Consider the following 22041-nt stretch of genomic DNA (forward strand, 5'->3'; position numbering starts at 1 on the left):
AATTACAGAATACGACAAGGAAACTTAAAACACCTTGAAGCAACATGTGCAAGCATTTGACAGACTGAGGGCAATACAACACTTTGGGTATCTTAATTCTGCCTGTGACACTGACCAACATCAAACAAGGCAGCGGCTGCAAAGGCCACTGTAACACCAAGCTGCTCTCTGTCATCACGGCTTAAAGGGAGCTGGATCCTGCACTTTGTAATTCCCAGGGGAAATGCCTCATGAAGAGAGAATAGCACTAAACTCTGCTTCCAGCTTCACTCTCAGTATAGCTGAGAGGTGAATTTGACCTTTGGTAACTTGATTAATACCAAATTAACAGATGGCTTTGGACTTTACTTGAGATTGTTTGCTTATCCCCGTGTCTTGCCTTCCTCCCCGAGACCCAGCAGACACCACCTCCGCACACGCTGAAAGCAGGGGGCAAGATCCCCAGTCTCCAGAGAGCGGTGGAGCTGCACATCCCTCACCCGCAACCTGCCCTGATGGAGCAGCTGGTTTCACCCTGGATGCAATGCCTTAGAGTTTTTAAGAAGTGTTGCTCGTGTTTTTGACGTTTTACAAAGGTTATTCTGAAATGTCTATTAAAACAATGTGGGAGCGGTGCCTATGGAAAAAGACAGCATTGGCACTCAGAGCCCCATTGCAAAGCACCTTAAATTAAATGAAGCAGCACTGATAGAACAAATTTCTACCAAAACCCCATGATTTATCACAAGCATAACCTTCTCTTCTTTATGTAATTGAAACAGACTCCAAGTAGCACAAGCATAGGAGATTAAGCCCGTCTTACCTGGAATAGGTATAATGGGAATACTTTCATTGGGGACCACACGGGGGGAACTGCTGTCCTCCACATAGAAATGGGCAGTCTGAAAACACTTTCTGTTAAAGGAAAAAGAAAAAAATATAGATGCAGGGTGTGAAAAGCTGCCCTCTGAAAAAACAGCTGAAAACTTTTGCACATGTTCTGCTTCTCCATTTCTGGTCCATACTGTCAGCTGTTACAGTTTTAAAACATCACTGCAGGAAAACATATTTGCATTTTCTACCATTACAATCCTAATTCTGGATTCTGGTGTGCTCTAATTCATTGACATCTGACATCCACCCATCATAAATGCCTCTGTATATTATTGCTAAGTACCACTGAATACAAAATTATACTCACAAAAGTTAGTGGTTGCAAAACAGGTTTCAAATACATCATTCAGAAAGAAACTCTGCACACAAGAAACATATTCAGAACACAGTTCAAGCCAAAATCCACCTAAGACACTAGCATTTCTAGGGGAAATACATTTACGGTAAAAGTTTCAGCTGACAGACAGGAATACAGCATCTGTAACTGCTGCACGTCATGATGTTCTGCTATGACAGTTATCCTTTAAACGTTACGTGGTTTTGTTTGCTTGTTTTTTAACACTAAAGCCATATAACCCTCATCCCATCCTCCTCCTGCTACAGAAAAATGCAATAGCCACTTAGCTTGGGCCCCAGGACTCATCTCTGAAAAGGCCTATAAAGAAGAACTTAAATCCACCTGACTCTTTTTTACCTGTATTTAATGCAAAGCAGAGAGCACAAGCTGGTCATCACAGAAAAGGTACTGAGCAGAATAACATCAAGAGATCCGAGGAGACTCTGCATGGTGATGTTAACTGAGGCAGGGTTTTCCAACACCAGCGTCACTGCTCATTGCTGACTTAATGAGCTGCTTGAGGCTGGAACTGAATATTTAATGAGTCTTGCTTGGTGTGAGCAGCTATTGTGGCAGGAGAAGGGTCTGCTCTCATCTGTCGGGGCGCTTAACAATAGCTTCCCACTGCAGAAAGATCCCTCTCATTGCAGCCCTTAATGAACTGCTCCTCAACACCTGGGCAAAGTTTGCAGGCGGCCTCGTGAGCCGTGCCTTCTGTCAAGTTGCCGCTTCCCTTGCTGAAACGTATTTGCACATAGTGGCTTTTAAGTTTCTGCCTTGCAGTCTGCTTCTCTGTAATTCGGGCATTGTGCTCTCCAAAGAGAGCCCGCTCTGCAGAGCCGGCTTCGCTGACTTTGTCAAAGTAATTTGTGCTCCCTTTGTTTTCGACATCCGTATGTGCCAGAGAGCAAAAAAGTCACCGAAAATCAAACTGCTCTCTTAGGCAAAACTAGAACCTAAAAAAATCATGGGTGCTTGCTTTCTGTGCACTTGTACTTTTTCCTGCACAGTCACAGTGCTTTATAATGCAAGCACATGCTATGGCAGCACAAGTACAACTTAAGACAATACAGAAGCAGGAGAGAGCGGATTTCACAGCGTGGAGTAATTGTCTCGGAGCAGCTTTCTATTTTCAGGCACAATGTCTTGCATTGTGCTGAAGTTACTTATTTAGTGGGTATGCTTTTGTTAAGAAACACCATAAGGTGAATTCACACATGAGGATGCAAGATGTGCAATAGTCTCACAGCATTTAAAAACATCGGTTGAACTCCCCCCACCCTACTTACTCCCTGTTCTCATTTTTTGTTGGCAGCCTTTATTTTGGACAATGCACACCCTGGGGGCACGCAGCAGAATAAATCAGTCACACATAAAGAAGAAACTATGAATATGAAACAGGCAAAATGTTCCTGATTTTGATGTATTTGGGGCTCTTTCCCTTGAGTCAATACTACAAAAATCCTTGAACAGCTCCTCCTGGTAATGAAGGCCTTAAGAAGGTGTTTGATAAAAAACCCAGACCTTTATGCAGGGATTTACAGGATTTTTTTAAGCTGATGATACTGAAGAAAAGCATTATTTTTTGTTAATTTGTTATTTTATACTCTGAGAGGCTCTGATAGGCTGGCATTGTGCTTTTTTATGCAGCCATAAGACAGTTTTTTCTTAATAGTCTCAAAACATGCAATTGCATTGGATAATCACATACGCAATATTGTAAGGCCCACGATGGGGATAGCTGGATATCCGAGTCCAGCATATCTCTGCTGAGCACAATGTTGGAATAACAATGTAGTAAATGAGTATTTCACATAGTGAAGTTTGCTACAATCATTAGTGTCACTAACAATTCCACATTTTATTCCTGGAAGACTTTCTGTAGCTGTTTCGAAAGGCAGTCACCATGGAATTTGACTAAAGTTTTTCTCAAGTCACAAACATCACACTGAATACACTCTTGTCTTGTGTATATACATACATAACGCAGCATGTTCGTTACAATACTGGATACCGGCACGTTAGGTGAAGACATGCTTCTCGGAGTCTTTTTTTTCACTTGCTCGTAATTGCTATAAATATTCCAAGTTTAGCCTCCACAGCTGAGCTTGCGGTGCACAGGCCATCGCATCCCTGTCCTGATGACTCCCTCCATGTCTCAGGGGCTCCTCGTGACAGCATAAGGCAGCACTGATGGGACTATGCAGGCTCGGACTCGAGAGCAGGATAAAGTGGATTGATCTTTGAAAGACCTTTTATGACGGGTTTCACAAAGTAGCTGGATGAATTTTCCAGCAAGTTCTACTTACTGGGTCTGTTTCCTACTCTTGCATCTCTTCCCTGTGCAGCTCCAGGAGAGAGCACGCATCTCAGGGCACCAGGCAGATGCCTCCAGGCCCCCAGTTTGGATAATGTCCATTTTTCAGCCTGGGACTGACTGAGTGAGGAAACGCCTGGGCCCAAGAAGAGCCTTTTGCAAACTTGTGTTTAGTTTGTAGTAATAAATACTGATAGCTGGGATCAAGGCTACTGAGAGGCATTTCAGAAAATTTAGCGTCTGCCTTCTCCCCCAGTTTAGGATGCTCCTTTCTATCCCTTGGCATTTTCCCAACCTTTCCCTCAGTATACAAACCTGAAGTGGCAGCAGTTGCTAAGGCTACAAGAGGCTGCAGTAAATCTGTGTGCATGTATGGGGAGGGCTGGATAAAGGAAAAGGATGAGAGCAGAAAATTGCTTGCTTCGAGTCACCGGAGAAGCAGCCATGGAGAGAGGTAGGAGCGGATGCAGGGCTAGACAAGGTGCAAGTCTACAACTGTTTTCACATGAGCACTTCTGCCTGTAACTTTTAACCCCAACGTGTATACATGTGCAGGTGTTTGCACCTGTATGCCCATTTGCTCAGGAAACCAACACTGTCAGCAGAAAAAAACCAGATTTTTTTTTCTGACAGAAGCAGTCCTTAGTGAATGAGCAATTGGGATTTGTCAATGGCATAAATGGTTATTAAAATCTTAACAACTGAAACAACTAATTTTAGAATAATTCTTGCATTTCTGCAGCACTGGCTGAGGAAAAGCAAATCACAGCCTTGATTTTACTTCCAGAAGATTTCAGAGAGCCCACATCTTTTCTGCAAAATACCAAAGAGTCTGTTGTCTCTGAAATACGTCTGTGTGCAGTGAAGCACACCGTTTTCTCTAGCCCCATATGTTTTTTTGGCTCCCTTTCCCTGGGGTACAATAACTGTGCGAGATTGTGGTGATCAGACACGCAGTTGTCACATACGAACCAAAATGCAGAAAGTAAAACACTGCGAGATTAGCATCTCCCCGGAGAAGGAACAGAGGCAGGGTCTGGAATGCAAAGATGATGTGAGGGAGAGCCATCCCCCTGCCCAGAATCTTCTTACAGAGATACTGGCAGTGAGTTATTAAAGCAAACTAATAGGATGCAAAGTCCAGAGCAGCAGCACCTTATTATCAAGCTGAAAGGATAAAAATATGCCAAGAGATGGTCCTGATTAGCTGGGTTAAATGCTTGTTCCGTCTCTGCTGAGCAAAATACCAGATTAGCTTCTGCAGAAGAAGAGATGCCTTGTGAGATTTTGACACTCAAACCAGGTTTCCTTGGTTATTAGTTAATAAACCTCAAGCAGCTTCTCCTTTATACTCATCTAAAAGCAAGAGGAAGAACCAGATCACACAATGGCTTGAAAGCATGGGTGCATGTTATTTTCACGTAGAAGCTAGCACCTTAGTGTTTAGTTAATACTGCCTCCAATACAAACACACACTGCGCGCTGCAGTCAATGGGAGTGCTGGGAATAGCTCCGAGGGCAGCGTTTGGCCTTTACTCCTCTGTACTCTGTCTAGCGTGGGCAGCATCCCCTGATCTGTGATGACAGGCGAGGGATCTGTGCTTCTCTGGAGCAGCTGAGGCAGGGAGAGAAGGAGCAATGGTTTATTGCGGAGGGGCAAGTGATTGCCTTCACAGCTGCTGGCTGAAACTACCAGGACAGTGGCTGAACACAGGAAAAATCAAAGGGGAATGCTTCACTTTCTGGGGACACGCAAGAGCCGTGTCCTGCCTCACATGCTGAAGTGACTGGCACATTCATTGCTCCCTTGTTCACCAGGGATCTGCTCCTTCTTCCAGGCATTTCTGTTGGCCGGAGCAGTGTGTATTCCCTCTCCAAGGCTAGCCAGATTTATACTACTTTATTTCTGTAATAGCATCTAGGAGCTCTAGGCTCCCGATTTCTTGCAACCGCTCTCTTCTTGGGTCATTACCTCCTAAAGCATGACTAATTTGGGGGCAGATGGCTTGAAAGGGTCCTGGAGGCCTATTCACTACTGTCAGAGCAGGGCAGACCTTGTCCTCTGGGTACCCTTCCTCCAGAAACAGCCTCCCACAGACAGGAGCTCTGCAGAATGTACATTTATTAAGGAAGAGGCCAATAGTCCCTGCAGCCACCCTACTTTCACACACAGCCCTGAGCTGGTGGGCAGAACAGGCAAGATCAAACAGGAGTCAAACTGGGAGCTGTAACGGACCTCGAAACCAGGCTGTGCAGGACATGGCTTAGTCTTTATCAAATGCAACCTGGATACAGGCATTCATTCACCGTGCTCCTCCATCACGGGTGGGGGGGCTCTGCAAGTAACTCCCAAACAAGGATCCAAAGACAGGAAACGATCCCTTTCACTACCTCTGCACATTCATTCTCACTTTCAATAGAAGAAAAGATGCTTCAGATTCTTGTTGAACTGTTTTGCATGTTTTCCAGGAGACACAATTAAGATTGGTTTCTGCTGGCACCAAAACCAGAGTATGTATGCAGTCAAGTGTACTAGTAACACATGGCTCTGCACTTTAAACTAGCTTCACTATTCCTTGGCAAGCATTTGTCACTGTCAGAATTGGCAATGACTCCTCAGAAAAGAGCCACAGACTACGGAACAACAGAAGCGCTGCAAATCACGACCATGTCACCAGCAGAGCAGTGGATGGGAGCCTGGACAACAGCTGTCTGCAGTCTGCACTGCTCTAGCTGGGGTCATCAGTCACTGATTTTTATGAGCAATAAAACTGACTCAAGCGTTAAGAAGAAAAAGGGAAGAGAAACCACATGAAAAAAGCTGATCTTATGAATATGAATAAGTGACCAGCATGGAGCAGTGATATTACGTTCATTGTATCAGAGGGCCATCTGCATTTACTCTTTTTTGGCCAGAAAATGGCTTATATTGCCCCAATTTTCTACAATTATTTTCCTTCCCAAGTCTTAACACTTAATGATCAGAATTCAAAAGTCAAGTTACAAAAGAACCTATGCTATACTGGAGTGGTAAGGCAGCGATGCCTGACCGTACTTGAGCTATGGGAGGATATACAAAGCAGGAATGCATAAAAACCAAGGAATAAAGGAAAGCTGAAAAAGGAGGAAAATTTCCCTACAATAATGCTGATTCTCCTGCATAACCCTCCCGAAGATGATTTGCCTTCTCCCCACAAAGCAATTTCTGCCTGTAATCTTCTTGAGCAGTGTTAAGCATTGCACAGATATGATAACTGGAGAGGTCTAGATGGCACGCTGTGAACTTCTGAAATCTATCCACGTACCAAGTCCTTGGCATCCTTTCCTAGACAGAACGGTGAAAAGTAGACTGTCCCTTTCAGGGGGCTTCCTCTGGGCAAGGAGAAATGTTTTTTCATATCAGTGAGTTGTTGCACACCCACACAGTCCCGCAAAAGCTAAAAAGATCCAAACACTAATCACCAGTCCAACCACACATATCTACAACCACGCATTCTGCACTATCAAAGAGAAGACAGGAAAAAGACTGGGAAAAGACAGATGGAAAAAAAAAAGAAGGTGGACAAAACTTTGACACAGTATTTGTGGTGAAGAACACAGCACTAGTAAAATTGTCCATCTGAAAAACTAATCTGCAAATAAGACTAGGGATTTCAGAAGACACAGAAAGACAGCTAATTTAATATTTATGGCCTAAATTTGCCAGCTGACTACACAGCTCTCCACAAAATTAAAAATCCTCTTCTCCCGATCCTCTGAGATCCTATCCTGCACCAGAGACTAGACACCCATTTACATCACGTATGGTATTATACAAGAAATAGTAATTTTCAGAAGGGTATTCAAATAACTAAACAGTTAAGAAATGACAACACACACCAAGATGAGCTGCTTTCAAGGCCTCCCCCCCTCATCAGCTGCGCGACCAGAAAGTGCCCAGGTGGCCAGTGCAGAAACGCACTTAGAAAGCTCTTTAATTGCAAATTGTAAGTGGATAAATCTTAGTTTAACTCAGCACAAACATTTTCCACGCTTCCTTGTCCCTTCTTCCTGGTGTCCCTGGAGAACAGGGAAGGCAATGGTGAAACCTTATTTGTGATGACACTTGGCCCTGTAACACTTGGTAGCTAATTACTCTCCTGGTGACCTCTGACAGGGCTAGCAGCATCAGACCTTCCCCTCCTGCTTTAATCAATACTCACAACAGCTGTGTTGGATATACTCAGCAATTTTACAGATGACTGAATGGGTTTACTCATCAGTATTTTCTACTTCAAGAGAACAAGCTCCCTGGTTATATGCATTACCACTCAAAACTTTAATGTCTTCAGGCAAAAATGGGGTAAAGAAACCTATAGGTGGTATCTTAAAATGGTTTAAAAATTAGGCACGGTTTTAAAAACCAAAGGGAAGCCTGACATATTCATTTTCCTCTCCCTGAGCCAACTATTTATTTAATGAAACATTCATAACAAAGACTAGAAAATCACAGAGGAAAACAAAGACATGCCTTTTCCAATCAAATAATACCTTAGGCAGTTCCTATAAAATGTGTACTTCCAATGCCCTAAACATCATGTAATATTAAAAAGGAGCCTAAAACTTTCTCACAGAAGGAAGCTAAATTTAACCAAGTGAAGAGTTGTTCTGTAATCACAAGAACTGCAGCAATCAATGAAGATTGCCTCTTACTAGAGAGGAGCTTTTAGTAGCACCTCTAAGAACTCAAAATTGGGCATACTTGATATTATCATTTCAGGACATGAATTCCCTTTGGGATGAATATCAGGAAAGGAAAGAATAAAAACAGGGTGGCAGGCTGGGAGGTTAAAACACAGGTATTTTTAAATGCAAAGTGTAATTAATCTGGATTGAAATTGTATTATAGGAAAACCAATACAGAGATGATCCCACCTAAGAAAGGACAGCAGAAACTGGGTCTTTCTTTGGAACATTCACCTAAATGTCCCTAATTACTCCCACTTAATTACTCTCAAAATGGAAGAGCCCTGCTCTTTCCCGTGCAAAAATATTCTTTCCGTCCTCCAAACAGGACCTCAGGACATTCAGTTGAGAATTATTTTAGATATCCCAAGCCATGGCCTGGGACCTAAGCATAGCACAAAAATGTGCTAAAAGTTTAGGCATGTTTTTTCCTCTGTTTTGATGGCCCTGCCCATCTTCAGGCAGAAATATCAGTTTGTTAAATATAATGAAATACTCAATGGGAAGCTCCCTCTTTCTCAACAGACATGTCCACCTGCACCTGGACTAAAGTTGCGTAGGAGAACTAAGAAGATTTCCCAACACTGCAGGACATTTTTCATGTTTGTCTTATTTGGGGGCAGGATAAAATATTAAAAGTGTGATTATTTCCCTTCTCTTTCCATCACCGTGTATTTGGAGGGTAGGCTTTTTTCACTGGCCATTTCAAAAAGAAATAGCTACTTACAATTTTTTATGGTGTCTCTGTTAACTTTGTTTAGAACACAATTAGTAATGGCACAAAAAGCTACCTTTGGAAGCACAGCACAAAGGAAAAGAAAAGAGCAGCTGGCACCAAGAGCAGAGAATCAAATTACTTCGTACCTGGCAGATAATGAGAACACTGAAAATACACTACTTAATGCTAGTGCTCTGACAGGGCTACGTACATCACCTCATCACGCTAATACAGACAGACCGGGTGGCAGCCAGCTGGTCCTCCGTCCCCACCCATCTCCCTGAAAGCAAAGATTTGTAAGCAGCCAAATAATTAACCTGGACAGAAGTCTTGAGGATCATTAATCTCGCTATCAATCAACCCATTTGGAGATTCGCTTCTTGCTGTCGCTGATACTAATCTGGTAGTGACTCGAGAGCTCTGGGGAAGCCTGGAGTATGGGTGTCTGAGGAATTGCTTTAATGAGTTTCTTGCATTCAAAGGTTAACAAATGTGACAAGGAAACACAAATATCAGAGACAATAAACTACCATCCACTGAACCAACCACTGAGAAATACCCTGTTGTGTATTCTGCTGTAGTATGCTGAATACATCTCTAACTAGCTCTGTAAAAATACCCGAGTCAGACCCCAGTGACCTAGCTCAAATGCCAGGAGAGATGCAGGCATGTTAGTGTGAGCTCTGCGTGCACCAATACTCCTTATCTGCTGGGCTAAGTACCTTGGGCATAGCTCTGCATTAATAGAGCTATACCACAGAGAAGCAAGTTGTATTCGCTGAAGTGGTGTTCTGGTTAAATCGGACAATCAGCGTAGTGTGAACATATCCACTGGGCTTCCTTTGCTTAACACGACAGACCCACATCAATTAATACATCGGAATAAAAAGTCTCCACATCAGCAGGATCATTCCAGTAGCATTTGCATTAAACAGTGCAGTATTTTCTGTGAGAATGTTTCTAAAAAATAAATAGCATCAACAATGGCAATAATATCAAACAAATCGCAAATAATTAATACTCTAAGAAAAATCTATTTAATACCAGAAAGTAGTAAGCAGTATTAAGCATACTAAGGCATAATAAAGAAGCACAGAAAATAAAAACAATGTATGTTTTAAACTACCATCTCCACAGACCAAATAAGCCATAAGAAAAATTCTAGAAATATTATAAGCAAGTAACAGAGGTAGAATCCACTACACCATGAGGCAGAGGAGACTAGAAGGATGTTCCTGAAAGTGCTTGAAATGAAGTGAGGTAGAGTTCCCTTTTCAAAACATTTATTAAGAAAAGGACATATTTGAAGCTTCAGGCCTATAACCCATTCAAAGCTCCTTGAATTTTAGTGTCACGGAAATACATATTTATTACACAAAAAGGACTCGAAGTATGAGGCACATCAGAAAAAATTACCAAGTTTATTAGCAGGCCCCAAATTATGTAGAAGAGTCAAGAATTGAAAAGTCATAAAGTAACAGATGTAGAAGAGAGTTTGCCTTTAAGAGATCAGTCAAAATTATTCTGAAAACTAGAAACTGCTTTCATCCTCATGACAAACTCTTTTTCAGTAAGTATACACTCGGGCAAGTAAACTATTGCCTTCCCATTGTCTTAATCCGTGTGTAGAAACAGCTAATAACAAAACTAATCACAGGAGGAGAACATTTTGATTCAAGATAAAAGCTCATTGCAGATAAGTGAAACAGGAGAAATTCAGTCAACCTATGCTAATTATTAGATCCCTTAACACCAGATACAGTTTAATATATTTTCTATTTATAGGCCGTGGTCCTTATTTGCATTATTTCCAAAGCCTTAATCTACCTTTTATTAAGCTCTTTACAACCTTTGAGTGTTGATAAATGTGAGACTGGGGAGAAGAAGAAAAAAGCCCACAGGAATTGTAGTTTGCATCTTAGCAAAAACATATGAACGCTTCTTAATGTATGAAGAAACATGCCTGGATCCATCAGGCACTTGCTCAGAAGCAGACACGTAAATTAAACACAAGCTCTTGGCTCAGTATTTCCTTTTCTGGAAGCTCATGAAGTGACATGGCTGCACAGCAGACTCGCTGTCCTTGAGGAATGTAGATGTCCGCTCCTAGGTGAGTTGTTCAGTCCTGACACCTCTAGCAATTCAGATTCATTTTCCACCTACTGTATTTATGCATTTCATTTCCATGTTCTGATGCGATCTTTGGCGGTGCTTTTGCTGCCATTAGTGCAGCAATTAGACGGGAAGCTCGGGAGCGGAAAAGACAGCGGCAATCACCATGGCCAACAAGACGCGTTCGGGTACGCAGGCAAAGGGAGATTCCAGTGGGGACCGAGGTCCTGCTGTTAGACCCCCTCCAACTACTGTCATTGCTGCTCCTAACTGGGAACTGTAGTAACAAGTTCCTGTTTTACTCCAGTATTTTAATTCAAGGAGTTTTGTGAGCTAAAAATGTTTAAAATGCAGACTAAACAGCGGAGTATTTTGCCACTATTTCTGGTAGTTTTGTCTCAGACATTTGGTTTCAGATCTGTGATTTCCTGTCGAGAACACACAAGTGTGAAATACTTGTTGATCCGTTTATTCATTTGCCTCCTGGCTGATCGTAGCCATTTTGACAGAATGGATAAATTGACTTGCTCCTTGTTGGTTTTTTTTTTTTTTCCCCACATGCTTCTCCATCAGCCTCGAATCACTGCCCCAACTTCCCAGATGCTATGCTTAGGTCTTTATCGCTCCTACACCCTCACTTTCCATCCGGCACCCTCCTTTTAGAGGCTTTCTAAGCCAATTTCACACAATACCCAGGTTGTCTGAAATGCGACAAACTCTCACTATAGGAGCTTCTGCAACTCCACTTGCCAGATGAAAATGATACATAATATTTAGAGAAACTATTTTTGAACAATTCAAACCCAATGAACACTTTACATCACTCTTTAGGACATGAGATATATCTTTAATAATTGCACTTGGTTACTCCAGGCAGTATTTAACTATTTATCTATTTAACTATTTATCTATTAACTATTTATCTATTAACTATACTATTAACTATTTAACTATTTATCTACAACACACCTCAGCAAATCATCTATTTTTCCAAGTCATGAACAAACACTACAATGTGGAAAGGGAACAACTCTTGATCATTCTCGTTGAGGAAATGGCAAAGGTAACAGCTTCAAGTGATCAGGTAAAACCCTGTAACATCAGCACAAGATTTTCAATGCAAAGTAATTTCAGCAGGCTAACAAATGAGTCACTTTTCTGTGACAGACGTGTAGCAGAACACAGTGCATTTAATTGATGTGCCCTTTTATTGCAAAACATACTGTCTCCCTCCGGTTTGACTAGAGCAATGGGATACAGCATTGCCAGGAAAGAGCTGAAGAATGCAAACTTGGCACCACATAGTAACTAAATGTTGATTCATGGAAATTATGAGACATTCAAGGGGACAGGTCCCAGGCTCCAAATTATGCTCCGCTCTTGTATTGCCCCCGTGTGATTATAGCAAGTTTGCTTAGAATTTGCTGCGTACTCTTCTAATTGGATTCCTGCAAAGGGCAGTTTGCTGTGCCATGAGCTTGTCACTTTATATCCTGCTTTAACTCCAAACCACTCAATTAATATTAAATTCCATTTATTATAAAAGCATTTGTTTCTACCCATATGAGGCTATCAGCAGCCATCTCATTAATATTTATTTTCACAAAGTGGCCCACTGATGTTAAGATCTCAGATACAGCTAGTAACTTTAAAAGGGGAAAATATGTGAAGCCAAGAAGGTCAAAAAAGAACATGAGCTGTAACAGAAAACATCCAACCCATATGAATTTAACTCCTTCGCAGAAAGCTGAGTAAATAAAATATGCTTGGCAGAGAGCAATGACAATGTTAAAGTTAATCCAGTCACCAGAAAAAAATGAGGAGCAAGGTTGCCAACGCATCTCTCTCTGGGGTGGGGAGTTGCTGTCTGGCGCACCGAGGAGAAAAGATGCTGGAAGGAGGCATGGAAGGGGAATGCTTATCCACTGCCTTATTCCCCCATGAGCTGAGCTGTCTAATTTCCAGACTTAAAAAAACCCAAGCAAACAAACAAAAAAACCCTGTGGATAACCTTAAACCCTGGGCTAGGGTTGGTTTAAAGCCCTTTTTCTTTAGCATCATTTTTTGTGCTCAGCACACAGGGAATTAGCACAGCCTGTCCTGGCTTGGCAGCGTGGAAGTCAACAGGACCTTACACCCGCCATCCAAGGAGTGAAGGAGGAAAGGGCTGCAGACTGTTTAAGTGTTTCAAAAAAGCTGGTATAAAGCTCAGGGATTCTCTTGCACACTTTCAGTACAAGGAAGCATTGTTAAGGAAAGAGAAGACATCCAAGTGCAAGCTCAAATCCTATAGACAACATTGCAACCCACCAAAATCTCAGAGACTCAATAAAACACAGACTTTTCTTTTCCCCGTAGGCCTACCTGCAGCTTGGATTATCACAAATGCTAGTGAAATGGGAGCATTTCTTGCATGTTCAGAAGCGCCCAGCTGCTTCTCATGCAGCACGCTCCTGAGAGTGAGATTACACATTCAGACATGGCGAGATGAAGCAGCTGCTGAGAATGCGTATCAAATACTGTGATTTCTTCTCTTCTGCTCTCTTATTCTGTGCATCTCAAATAAAACTAAGCTGCAGGGACAACAGGTCTCTTTTTAGTAGTCTCCACCTATTCCTTTAAACTATACAACAGGGAACTTGTTCCATGTAGCTCTGTGGATAACAAAAACAGTGATGTTGAACTCTCACCTTCTGCTACCACAAAAAGCTAAATTAATTCCCTAAAGCACATCAGCACTGCTTTTGAAAAGGCCCAGACTCTGGAAAAAACAGATGGAAACTAAACTTATGGGCCTTTAAAGATGTCAAGCATTTCCTCACAGTGATGGCATAAGAATCTTTCTTCTTCCCATCAGTTTTTTTATTAATCAGAGCACACATGGCAACTCCCTGTGTGGCACCACTCAGGGCTCACCCCATCAACATAAAACCTTGCAAAATTATCACCTCGGGTTTACCACTGGGATAACAATGCTTTTATACCTAGAATTAAAAAGATGAACTGTCACAGCCTGGCAAATCAATATGCAATGGCAGACACCTAACTCCAATACTGTTCCGTTGCCCCTTTTCTTCCTGCAGATTGTTCCCACATTTGCTACAGGATCTGGCTCAGAGACCCAGAGAAAGGACTCCTGTTGCACTGTTGTCACCTTCGTGCTTTTACTTTCAGAACCACCGCTTTGGAGATTTTGAAGCACAAATGCATTTTGGACAGCAGCAAAGCCAAGCCTGCAGGCTCCTGCTGTGGCAGCCAAATACACTCCAGAATGCTGCAGAGCCCTTGTAGGTCCCCAAATTCTCGTCTCCACCACCACATTATGTGAAACAGAAGATTTTTGATCGCCCATTTTCTTGAAGCTGTTTGTGTGAGGACCCGGGTCAAGTTACTCTTTCTCCCCCAAAGAGCTGAACTGGCATTTTTACCATCAAGAGGGCGGTGCGGTTGTGAAGTGCCCAATCTCTGAAGAGACATCAGGGACCTGGTGCCAGGTCCTTATTCACAGATAACAATCATTACCGTAAGCATAAGTAAAAGGGTTCTGCCCTCCTGACTGCAGCCAAGTGCTCCATGAGTTGGCTTCGTAGTGATAAATGTCACGTTTACAATGGGGTTTGCAACATGAAAGTCCATAATTTGCTTTCCAGGGACCTATGCTTGATTATCAGGAGAGTTAGAAGCATTCACTGAAGCCTAATGAATAGAATTAACACATAATTTAAACAGGGACTAATATGTATGCAAATGAGAAAAAGTTAAAAATAAGAGTTCAAGCCATAATTTCAGAAAATGCAGACTGAATCCTTATGAAATATGAATGTTTCAATTCACCTCATATCTTTACATCTATGTTAGCTGCTTTGCATGTGAACAATAGGGTGCATCAAGCCCATTTTGATTTTTATATTTGAATTTGGACTTATAAAATGGATTATATTGAAACATGAATAATATATATGCTAATTAAAGACTCCATTTAATGACATAAATAAAGACAAGGACCAACACAGGCTAATTTCCATTTGCAAATTTCCTAATTACTGTATTTTCCTTTTGAAAGCAGAAACTTTATTTCCACAGTCTCAGTATAAAAGACAATATTTTCTTTGCTCAAATTACTTTAAAAATTTTTCAACTTTTTTATTCTTTAGGATTGGTCTCCACAGAGATACAATTGTTTGCCTAGATAGATTCAGTATTAAATATCACTCAAGTCAAACTATGGCGATTTGTGCATGCAAATGGTGTTACTTAATTATTATTAGATTTTTCTCTAATAAGGAATTTTTGTTGATAACTATAAGGCGCATACACCCCTCAATAGCACAAAGCATGTTCAGAGTAACTCTGGCAGATGTAAACCAAGTAAATGTCCTTGATGTTTGATAGGCTCTTAATGTCTCTCCCTTCATCCTCCCGCTCCCCCAAATTAGACAGAACAAGGGCACAGGACAAGTGTATAGTTGTAGGGAGACAAGGCACTAGCAGAAAACATGACTACAACTTCTGTCGTGCAAAGCCTACAGAAAAGCTTGCTGAAGAATAACCAGATTGCAGGAAAAGCCCTTTTAGGTTAAAAGGCTGGTTTGTACCTATAACCGTGAGGAAAGTGGTGAAAAATAGTTCATTCAAATGAATATAAAGCCTGTAATGACATCAGGGCCAGGAGAATCTTTTTTTTGCTGTTGTGTAAATGTTGGTTATGTGGATAAAGAACCCTAGATTTAGCCTTAACTCACAAAACCAGCATTTGCAGGCTCTGAAAAGCAAACTGCAAAGTAAACCCATTTACTCCCTGATTGAAATAGCACCCTGAATGCTTCAAAAATAAGGAGCTGTATGAATGGGAAGAGACTAACCATACTGGTACATTTGTGTCCTAGGCTTTTATTAAAAAAAAAAAAAAATAAAAAAAAAAATAAGGACAGGTACAAGGATTGCATCTTCACAGCTTGAACTTCATGTCTGTAATACCAGTTGCTATTACCAACGAACACTCAAATTTAGGAAACTTGCAAGTCTCTGAAGAGTAAATGATCATCGTTTTGAGTTGTGATGTGGTTGGAAGTCCTCCATGCCCTCAGTACTGCTAGCACTGTACAACTGCTGCAATCTTGCTCCGTACCACCGCTGCCAGGGGAGCACAGCCTGGCACCGTGGGAGAAGAGGCTCTCCCCGGCCCTGGTTCAGCATCTTCTACCCTTGCAGTGCCCATCCCTCCACGTTCCTCCTCTCAGCATTAGTGGAACCGCCTTGGGGAAATAAATACCTTAAGAAAACGTGGAAAGCAGCTGGAAGCTTGCAGGTGAGTTTACTTTGATCACTTCTCTAACAGCATAAAATCCTCTTCACTGAAGAACCACTCGGCTCCTAATAAACTGTGAGGTTGCCGAATGTAATTTCCCGCAACGGGTTTAGGAGATGCACTCCCTCTGCCTGCCTTGCAGAGGGCTATTCTCTTACTCCCATTCGAGCCCCACATTTATGCCAGATATCCATCAGCAGGAGTAAACTCCATTTCCTATCTCCATCCACTACTAGTGAGGGATTTGCTCCAGCTGAGGAGCACCTGGATCACCAGCCTCATGGCTGTGCGAAAGGAAAGACATCCCTTTATACATGACTCGGAGAAGCCCCCATCCACAAGGATTCAGCATCGTAGCCCTGAGTCCAACCTGTGGCATGACAGAACATGCCTTGATCTGTAATGGCTTAAAATGTATTTGGCTTGGAGGGTGAATGAGATAGTCTCGTGCTGCTACAAAACATGAGGAATTTTACTAGCACTCACTGGAAAATTTCTGATGGCGGTTAAAAAACAGTTTTAGAGAGTGAATCACTGTGCAGAAATATATCCATTTAACTGATAATTTGATCAGAAGGAAAAAAACCACCAAATTTGAGCCTTCAGGGAGTAGAACATTTGTCATTATTGAGAAATGTTTTGATTTCTGTTTTTTTAAACATTAACAATATTTTTAAAATTCAAATTGGGCTTATTTCTATTACTTTATAAATGTAACTTTGTAGGATATTTCAAAACCTTTTTGTTCTATTTTGGAAAAGACAGGATTTCCAAAACATGAAACAACCCACCAATCAAGAACTGGGTATGCCACCTACGCCTGTTTCAGCTTGAAAGTTAGAACTCAAATGGATTTTAACCTGTAAGTCAGTAGAGTAAAATACATGCTGTTCATAGCAATAGAGGAAATGTTTTCTTTTAAACAAACAAACTCAGTGTTCTACAATAAACTGAATGAATTCACATACTTGCAACATTTGTAATAGCAGCACAACATGTGTTGTGCATTCCAAGGCATTGTTTTTTCCTGAATTGTACAGGTTTTAAGAAAAGTAAAATTAAGTCCACCCCTGCTTGTTATTGTTTCACTAGTCTGCTGATTCCTAGTATTTATCCAAGCAGTTAAGATTGCTGAATTGATTTAATATTCTTACCCTATAATTTTACACTCAGTCCACATCCTGCTGTGAAATAGCTAGTGCTAATGTTAGTCCAAACGCTGCTGTGGGACTTAGGACAGCATAGGGCCCTTCAATAGCTATATTTTATGGTTACAAGGAGAGAGCGAAAATATAATTTATCTGGTTGCTGTGGTTAATTCACAGTTTCACAGCAGAGGTATACTGTTCCCTCTGGGTACATCTACTTGTATTATAGGATATTTCATTCACAGTTTGTCCGAGACATTCCTCTAGCTCTGAACCTACCAATTTATGAGAGCAAATCTACTCCAGAGATACCTGTATACACTTTAACACATACTCTTACATACTAAGAATATTATAGAAAAGATCTAAACTAGCAACAGATCAATAGAGAACATAAACTAGCAACAGATCAAACAACAGGTTAATAAATTGTTCCTTCGAGCTGAGAAGGGGAACAGAAAAAGAATGCATCCATCTTCTTAAGAAATAGTCTTTTTTTTAAAAGTGATTTAATTTCACAAAAAGGATTTGTGAAGTTTGTTTCTTTTTTAAAATACCTATCATAGAATTACAAGCCAGAGTTAAAAAATTGTAAAGTTGTCTACAAGTTTCCTGTAGCACAGCTTACAAAAGACCCAACAGATGAGTAAGGAGAAGCCAGTGGTACCAAGCATCCTCTGCCCCTGTGTGTATCAGAAAACCCATACTCCTTGTGGCATACTGTTTCTCAGCGCCTACAAACCAGTTCTTAATGGAGCTTAACTAGGACATTTGAATATTTAAAAATACTCGTTCAAACTTACAACTTGTAAACTACTACCTTTAATGCAGTTACTGCACATAAAATCTTGCTCTTTTTTTCAAGACCTCACCATTACAGCAGCACTGGGGAAGGCATTTCCAGAAAAAAAAAAGTCTGCCATTAATCCATTTAATTAGTTCCACAGAAACAAAACAGAAAGATCAATTGCAGCCATGCTGCAGATCCCTCCTTGCCTGACCTCAGCTGCCCTCATCTGCTCCCCTTTGGTCTTTCTGCAGAAGAAGGTATTTCTGGAAATGTTGGGGAAACGTTGTTATACCTCTAAACAAAGCAGTGAGGAGCAGTGAGGAGTGTGTCCAACTCACTGCAGAGACTTTTGCATAAACTTCATCCCCTTTAGGGATGGCCTGTGCAGGCCTGCGGGCAAAGCATAGCCTAAATGTCTCCGCTCTTAAGGGACACATCATATAGCAAATTAAAAATAAAAAAAGTATACTTTTGTTGTTGGGGAGTTTTCAAGGTCACCAACATGATATTTTGAATGTTAGTCTTCCACAACTGAAGCATGTATTCTCCTGTTGTTTGACTTCTGATTGCATGCTTGACATTATCTTTTAAAATGAAGGTGATGCAGATCCAGGCTCCCACTGAGTTCAATGGCCACATCCATAAAAGTGCCTGCAGAAAAGATGTTCACACAACTGACCCACGGGGTACAAACAACCCAGGAACTGAGGAACACGCACAGTTTCAGAGTAAGAGCTCTCATTTAAAGGTACTGTTAAAAATAATCACAATCCAGCAGGCACTGGCGCTGGGACGGGTGGTTTCACAACTGTGAAATCTTGGTTCTTTGAATAATCGCCATTCCCCATCTCCTTTGCAAGAAAATACTTTCATGTAACAGCCTTTGCAGGGATGTCTAGATTCAGTCACCCTGGGTGCTTGCTCACAGGGTCTTTGCCCTTGGCACCAGGGGTGGCCTCATGTTGGCACTCACTGCTGATAACGGGGCAGTATTGACACGTGCAGTACGGATAGTGCCTTAGATAACACACAATGGGGGCAAGAAACCACAGCTACACCAACCCCTTCTCCTCTGCTTTGTTTCTAAACTTCAAATCATAGTTGTACTCTTAACTCTTTCCTACTTTTAGGCTCCCTGTTGCAGGAGAACAGATGGAACAAAACTCCAAACAGATTTTTTTTCCACCAACCTGTGGGTCTCCTGACACAGTTGTCCTCTGCAAGCTGCCTTTGCAGTTTCTCTCCTGCCCATTAGTATCTTCCTTTCACTCTCTCCAAAGCTAAAGCCCTCCCTCCTCCCCCCAGTTCTTAGATGCGCTCTTTTATCAGCTTCATGTTATTCATTTTAGACACGATGCGTTTAAACTGTGTCTCCCAAATGCTTTTTCAGGCTTCCAGTCTGTGATTTACAGGACAATTTATCACACTACACCATTCCTCCACTTTTCTCACGCTTGCATGTGTGCTTCAAAGCTCGCACCGCAGAGCTGTGGAGAACTGGTCTCGAAGCTCCCGTGCAGGATCAATGAGTCCTGTGGTGCTCCTGAAGAATGGCTGCTTAACCTTGTTTTGGAACCTAGAAATGATGGGACTTCCGTAGACCACTGCTTTATTGTCTTTCCTATCATGAAGCATTTTCTAAGGTTAAACCTAAATTCCTCTCTTGCTGCAATTAAAGCCAAAGACTCCTCATCACCAGCACAACGGGTGCAGATGATCACGTATTCCTTGCAGACCCCTTTCATGTACTAGAGCACTTGCTTCCCCTCTCTGCTAACAGCCCTGCCTATCCATCTAGTCTGACCAACTTGCTCACAGAAAATGTTTATCACTCAAGAACAACCATAGCCCTCTCTTATTTACACCTGGAAATACACCAGCCTGCTATAAATCAGGATTTGCTTTTCGTTTACAGGACAGCTGAGAGGAGAACATTGCTTCATGAAATTCAGATGAAGGCTGGACATGCGTGACACAGGAAGAAGGTGGCTTCAAATACCTGGCAAGAAGCAACTTGTTATTGCAGTTGCAGTCTTGAGAACCCATTTAAGGTGATACAGGTTCTTCAGTCATGTGGACTCAAATTTACAAGGGCAAGGTCTGATTTAGCTGATACCAGTTATTCAGGAGTCACTCTGTTAACACCAATGGGACTGCTCAGGTTTAAACCTGAAGCAAAATCTAGACTGTGCTATTTCTTTGAAATGGGACCTTCCTAGGTCAAAATGTGCTTGCTGATTTTTGATGTTGCTCCTGATGCTGTATAATTAGGATTAAAAGTACTATTTTCTGAGCTTTGTAGATATCCTGGTAGTTCTGGAAATCACCACTGATCTGCATTTAAGCTCGGCAAATTCCTCTCCAACTTCCTCACCAGTGAGGAAATGGAAATCTTGCAGAATTCTGGGTTTGCGAGAAAAAGTAAAATCAGTGTTAATTAAAGAAGAGTAAAAGTAACAGGCATATAATGAGAGAACATGCCCCCTTCCACAGTCTAGCTCTTAACAGATCATCCAGCATGCTTAAAAAGCAACTTTCCATCTGCAAATCTGTCTCTCTCTCTTTTTTGTCTAATGAGCATGAGTTAGTCTGTTCAAAAGCCCAAATGGGCATCTCAGGGCCAATTCAGCAGCAGGGGGTCCGTTACTATAACAACTGACAACTCCTGTGATTTCTGAAAGGCCCTAAAGTAGCCATTTGGGAAATGGTTATTGAGCAAGAAGTTGGGAAGGAATGGCTGTGCGTGGTGCGGCATCCTGGCCTCCCCTGCGCACGGCTGCGCTCACCTACCTCAGCCCTTCATCCACAGAGGGAAACCCGGTGCCCCACCACGCTTGCGAACGGCCGGGCTGGATCCTTTTCCGTCCCCTGCAAGAGGAGAAGATAAAAGCCCACGAGCCGACAAGGGGAAGAACAGCAGCGGCACGCTACAGTTTGGCGTTAGTGGATCTCCTTGCGGGCTCTCCCCGCCTCGCCCCAGGCTGCGCGTTGCCGGATGAAAAAGCACAGACGCTGTCAGAGAAGTTTTCATATTGATTTTCCTCGTAACAGAAGAATGACGGGTGCTCAAAGAACGATACCAACAGCTAGAACAAGCAACCGGCAGCTGCCCTAAGCTTCAGGCTTGAAAGCAAGCTGCCTGCCGTCGGCACAAAGGATGAGCTCGGTTTCCCACGTGGGATAAGAGGGAGCTGATCACAGGGTTGCTCCTCTTTAATGAAAACGAGCAGTGCTTTGAGATACAGCACACAAAAGGGCCCAATATTTCAGTGCCTTTACCTCCAGCACCGGCAAAATCAAATACAACCTGGATCTTCAGCAATAAAAGCTGAAGTGCTTTTCCTGCATTGCTTGGGTCGAGGCAGGGAGATCAGAGGGCTCAGAATCAAGCCGGGCTGCATCCCACTTGCCAGGCAGCGATCTGCCCCGTCCCCATCCCTCTGAGGCTTTCTGCCATCATACAAGACTAGATGTGGCCATTCCCAGAGGAAAATGAAAGCATGCCCTGTTCAGTATGAGCACATCTGGTCATTAAAATGGAGATAAAAGCTGCAAGAGGTTTCAGGCGCGCCACTCACCTCCACATTTCCCCTCGTCTCCCCGTGGCATTGCCTGTCTCCCAGCTTAGGAAATCTCTTGCCCTTGTCGGCTAATTCTCCTCACTGCCTGTGATGACACGAGTTATACTCTGGGGCACTGCCATCCCCAAGCTA

The 22041-nt window shown here is 42.2% G+C and overlaps 1 protein-coding gene across 1 annotated transcript in view; it reads right to left on the reverse strand.

The window, feature by feature from the left end:
• PTPRG (protein tyrosine phosphatase, receptor type, G) overlaps nt 1-22041 on the reverse strand; it is a 412490-nt gene that overhangs the window by 39361 nt on the left and 351088 nt on the right. The window contains exon 14 of the mRNA XM_010571016.1: nt 803-894. Coding sequence (XP_010569318.1) covers nt 803-894 — 92 coding nt within the window. The remainder of the gene's footprint in view (nt 1-802; nt 895-22041) is intronic.

The sequence above is a fragment of the Haliaeetus leucocephalus genome, unplaced genomic scaffold (assembly GCF_000737465.1).
Source record: "Haliaeetus leucocephalus isolate CR32 unplaced genomic scaffold, Haliaeetus_leucocephalus-4.0 Scaffold2, whole genome shotgun sequence".
Classification (NCBI taxonomy): Eukaryota; Metazoa; Chordata; class Aves; order Accipitriformes; family Accipitridae; genus Haliaeetus; species Haliaeetus leucocephalus.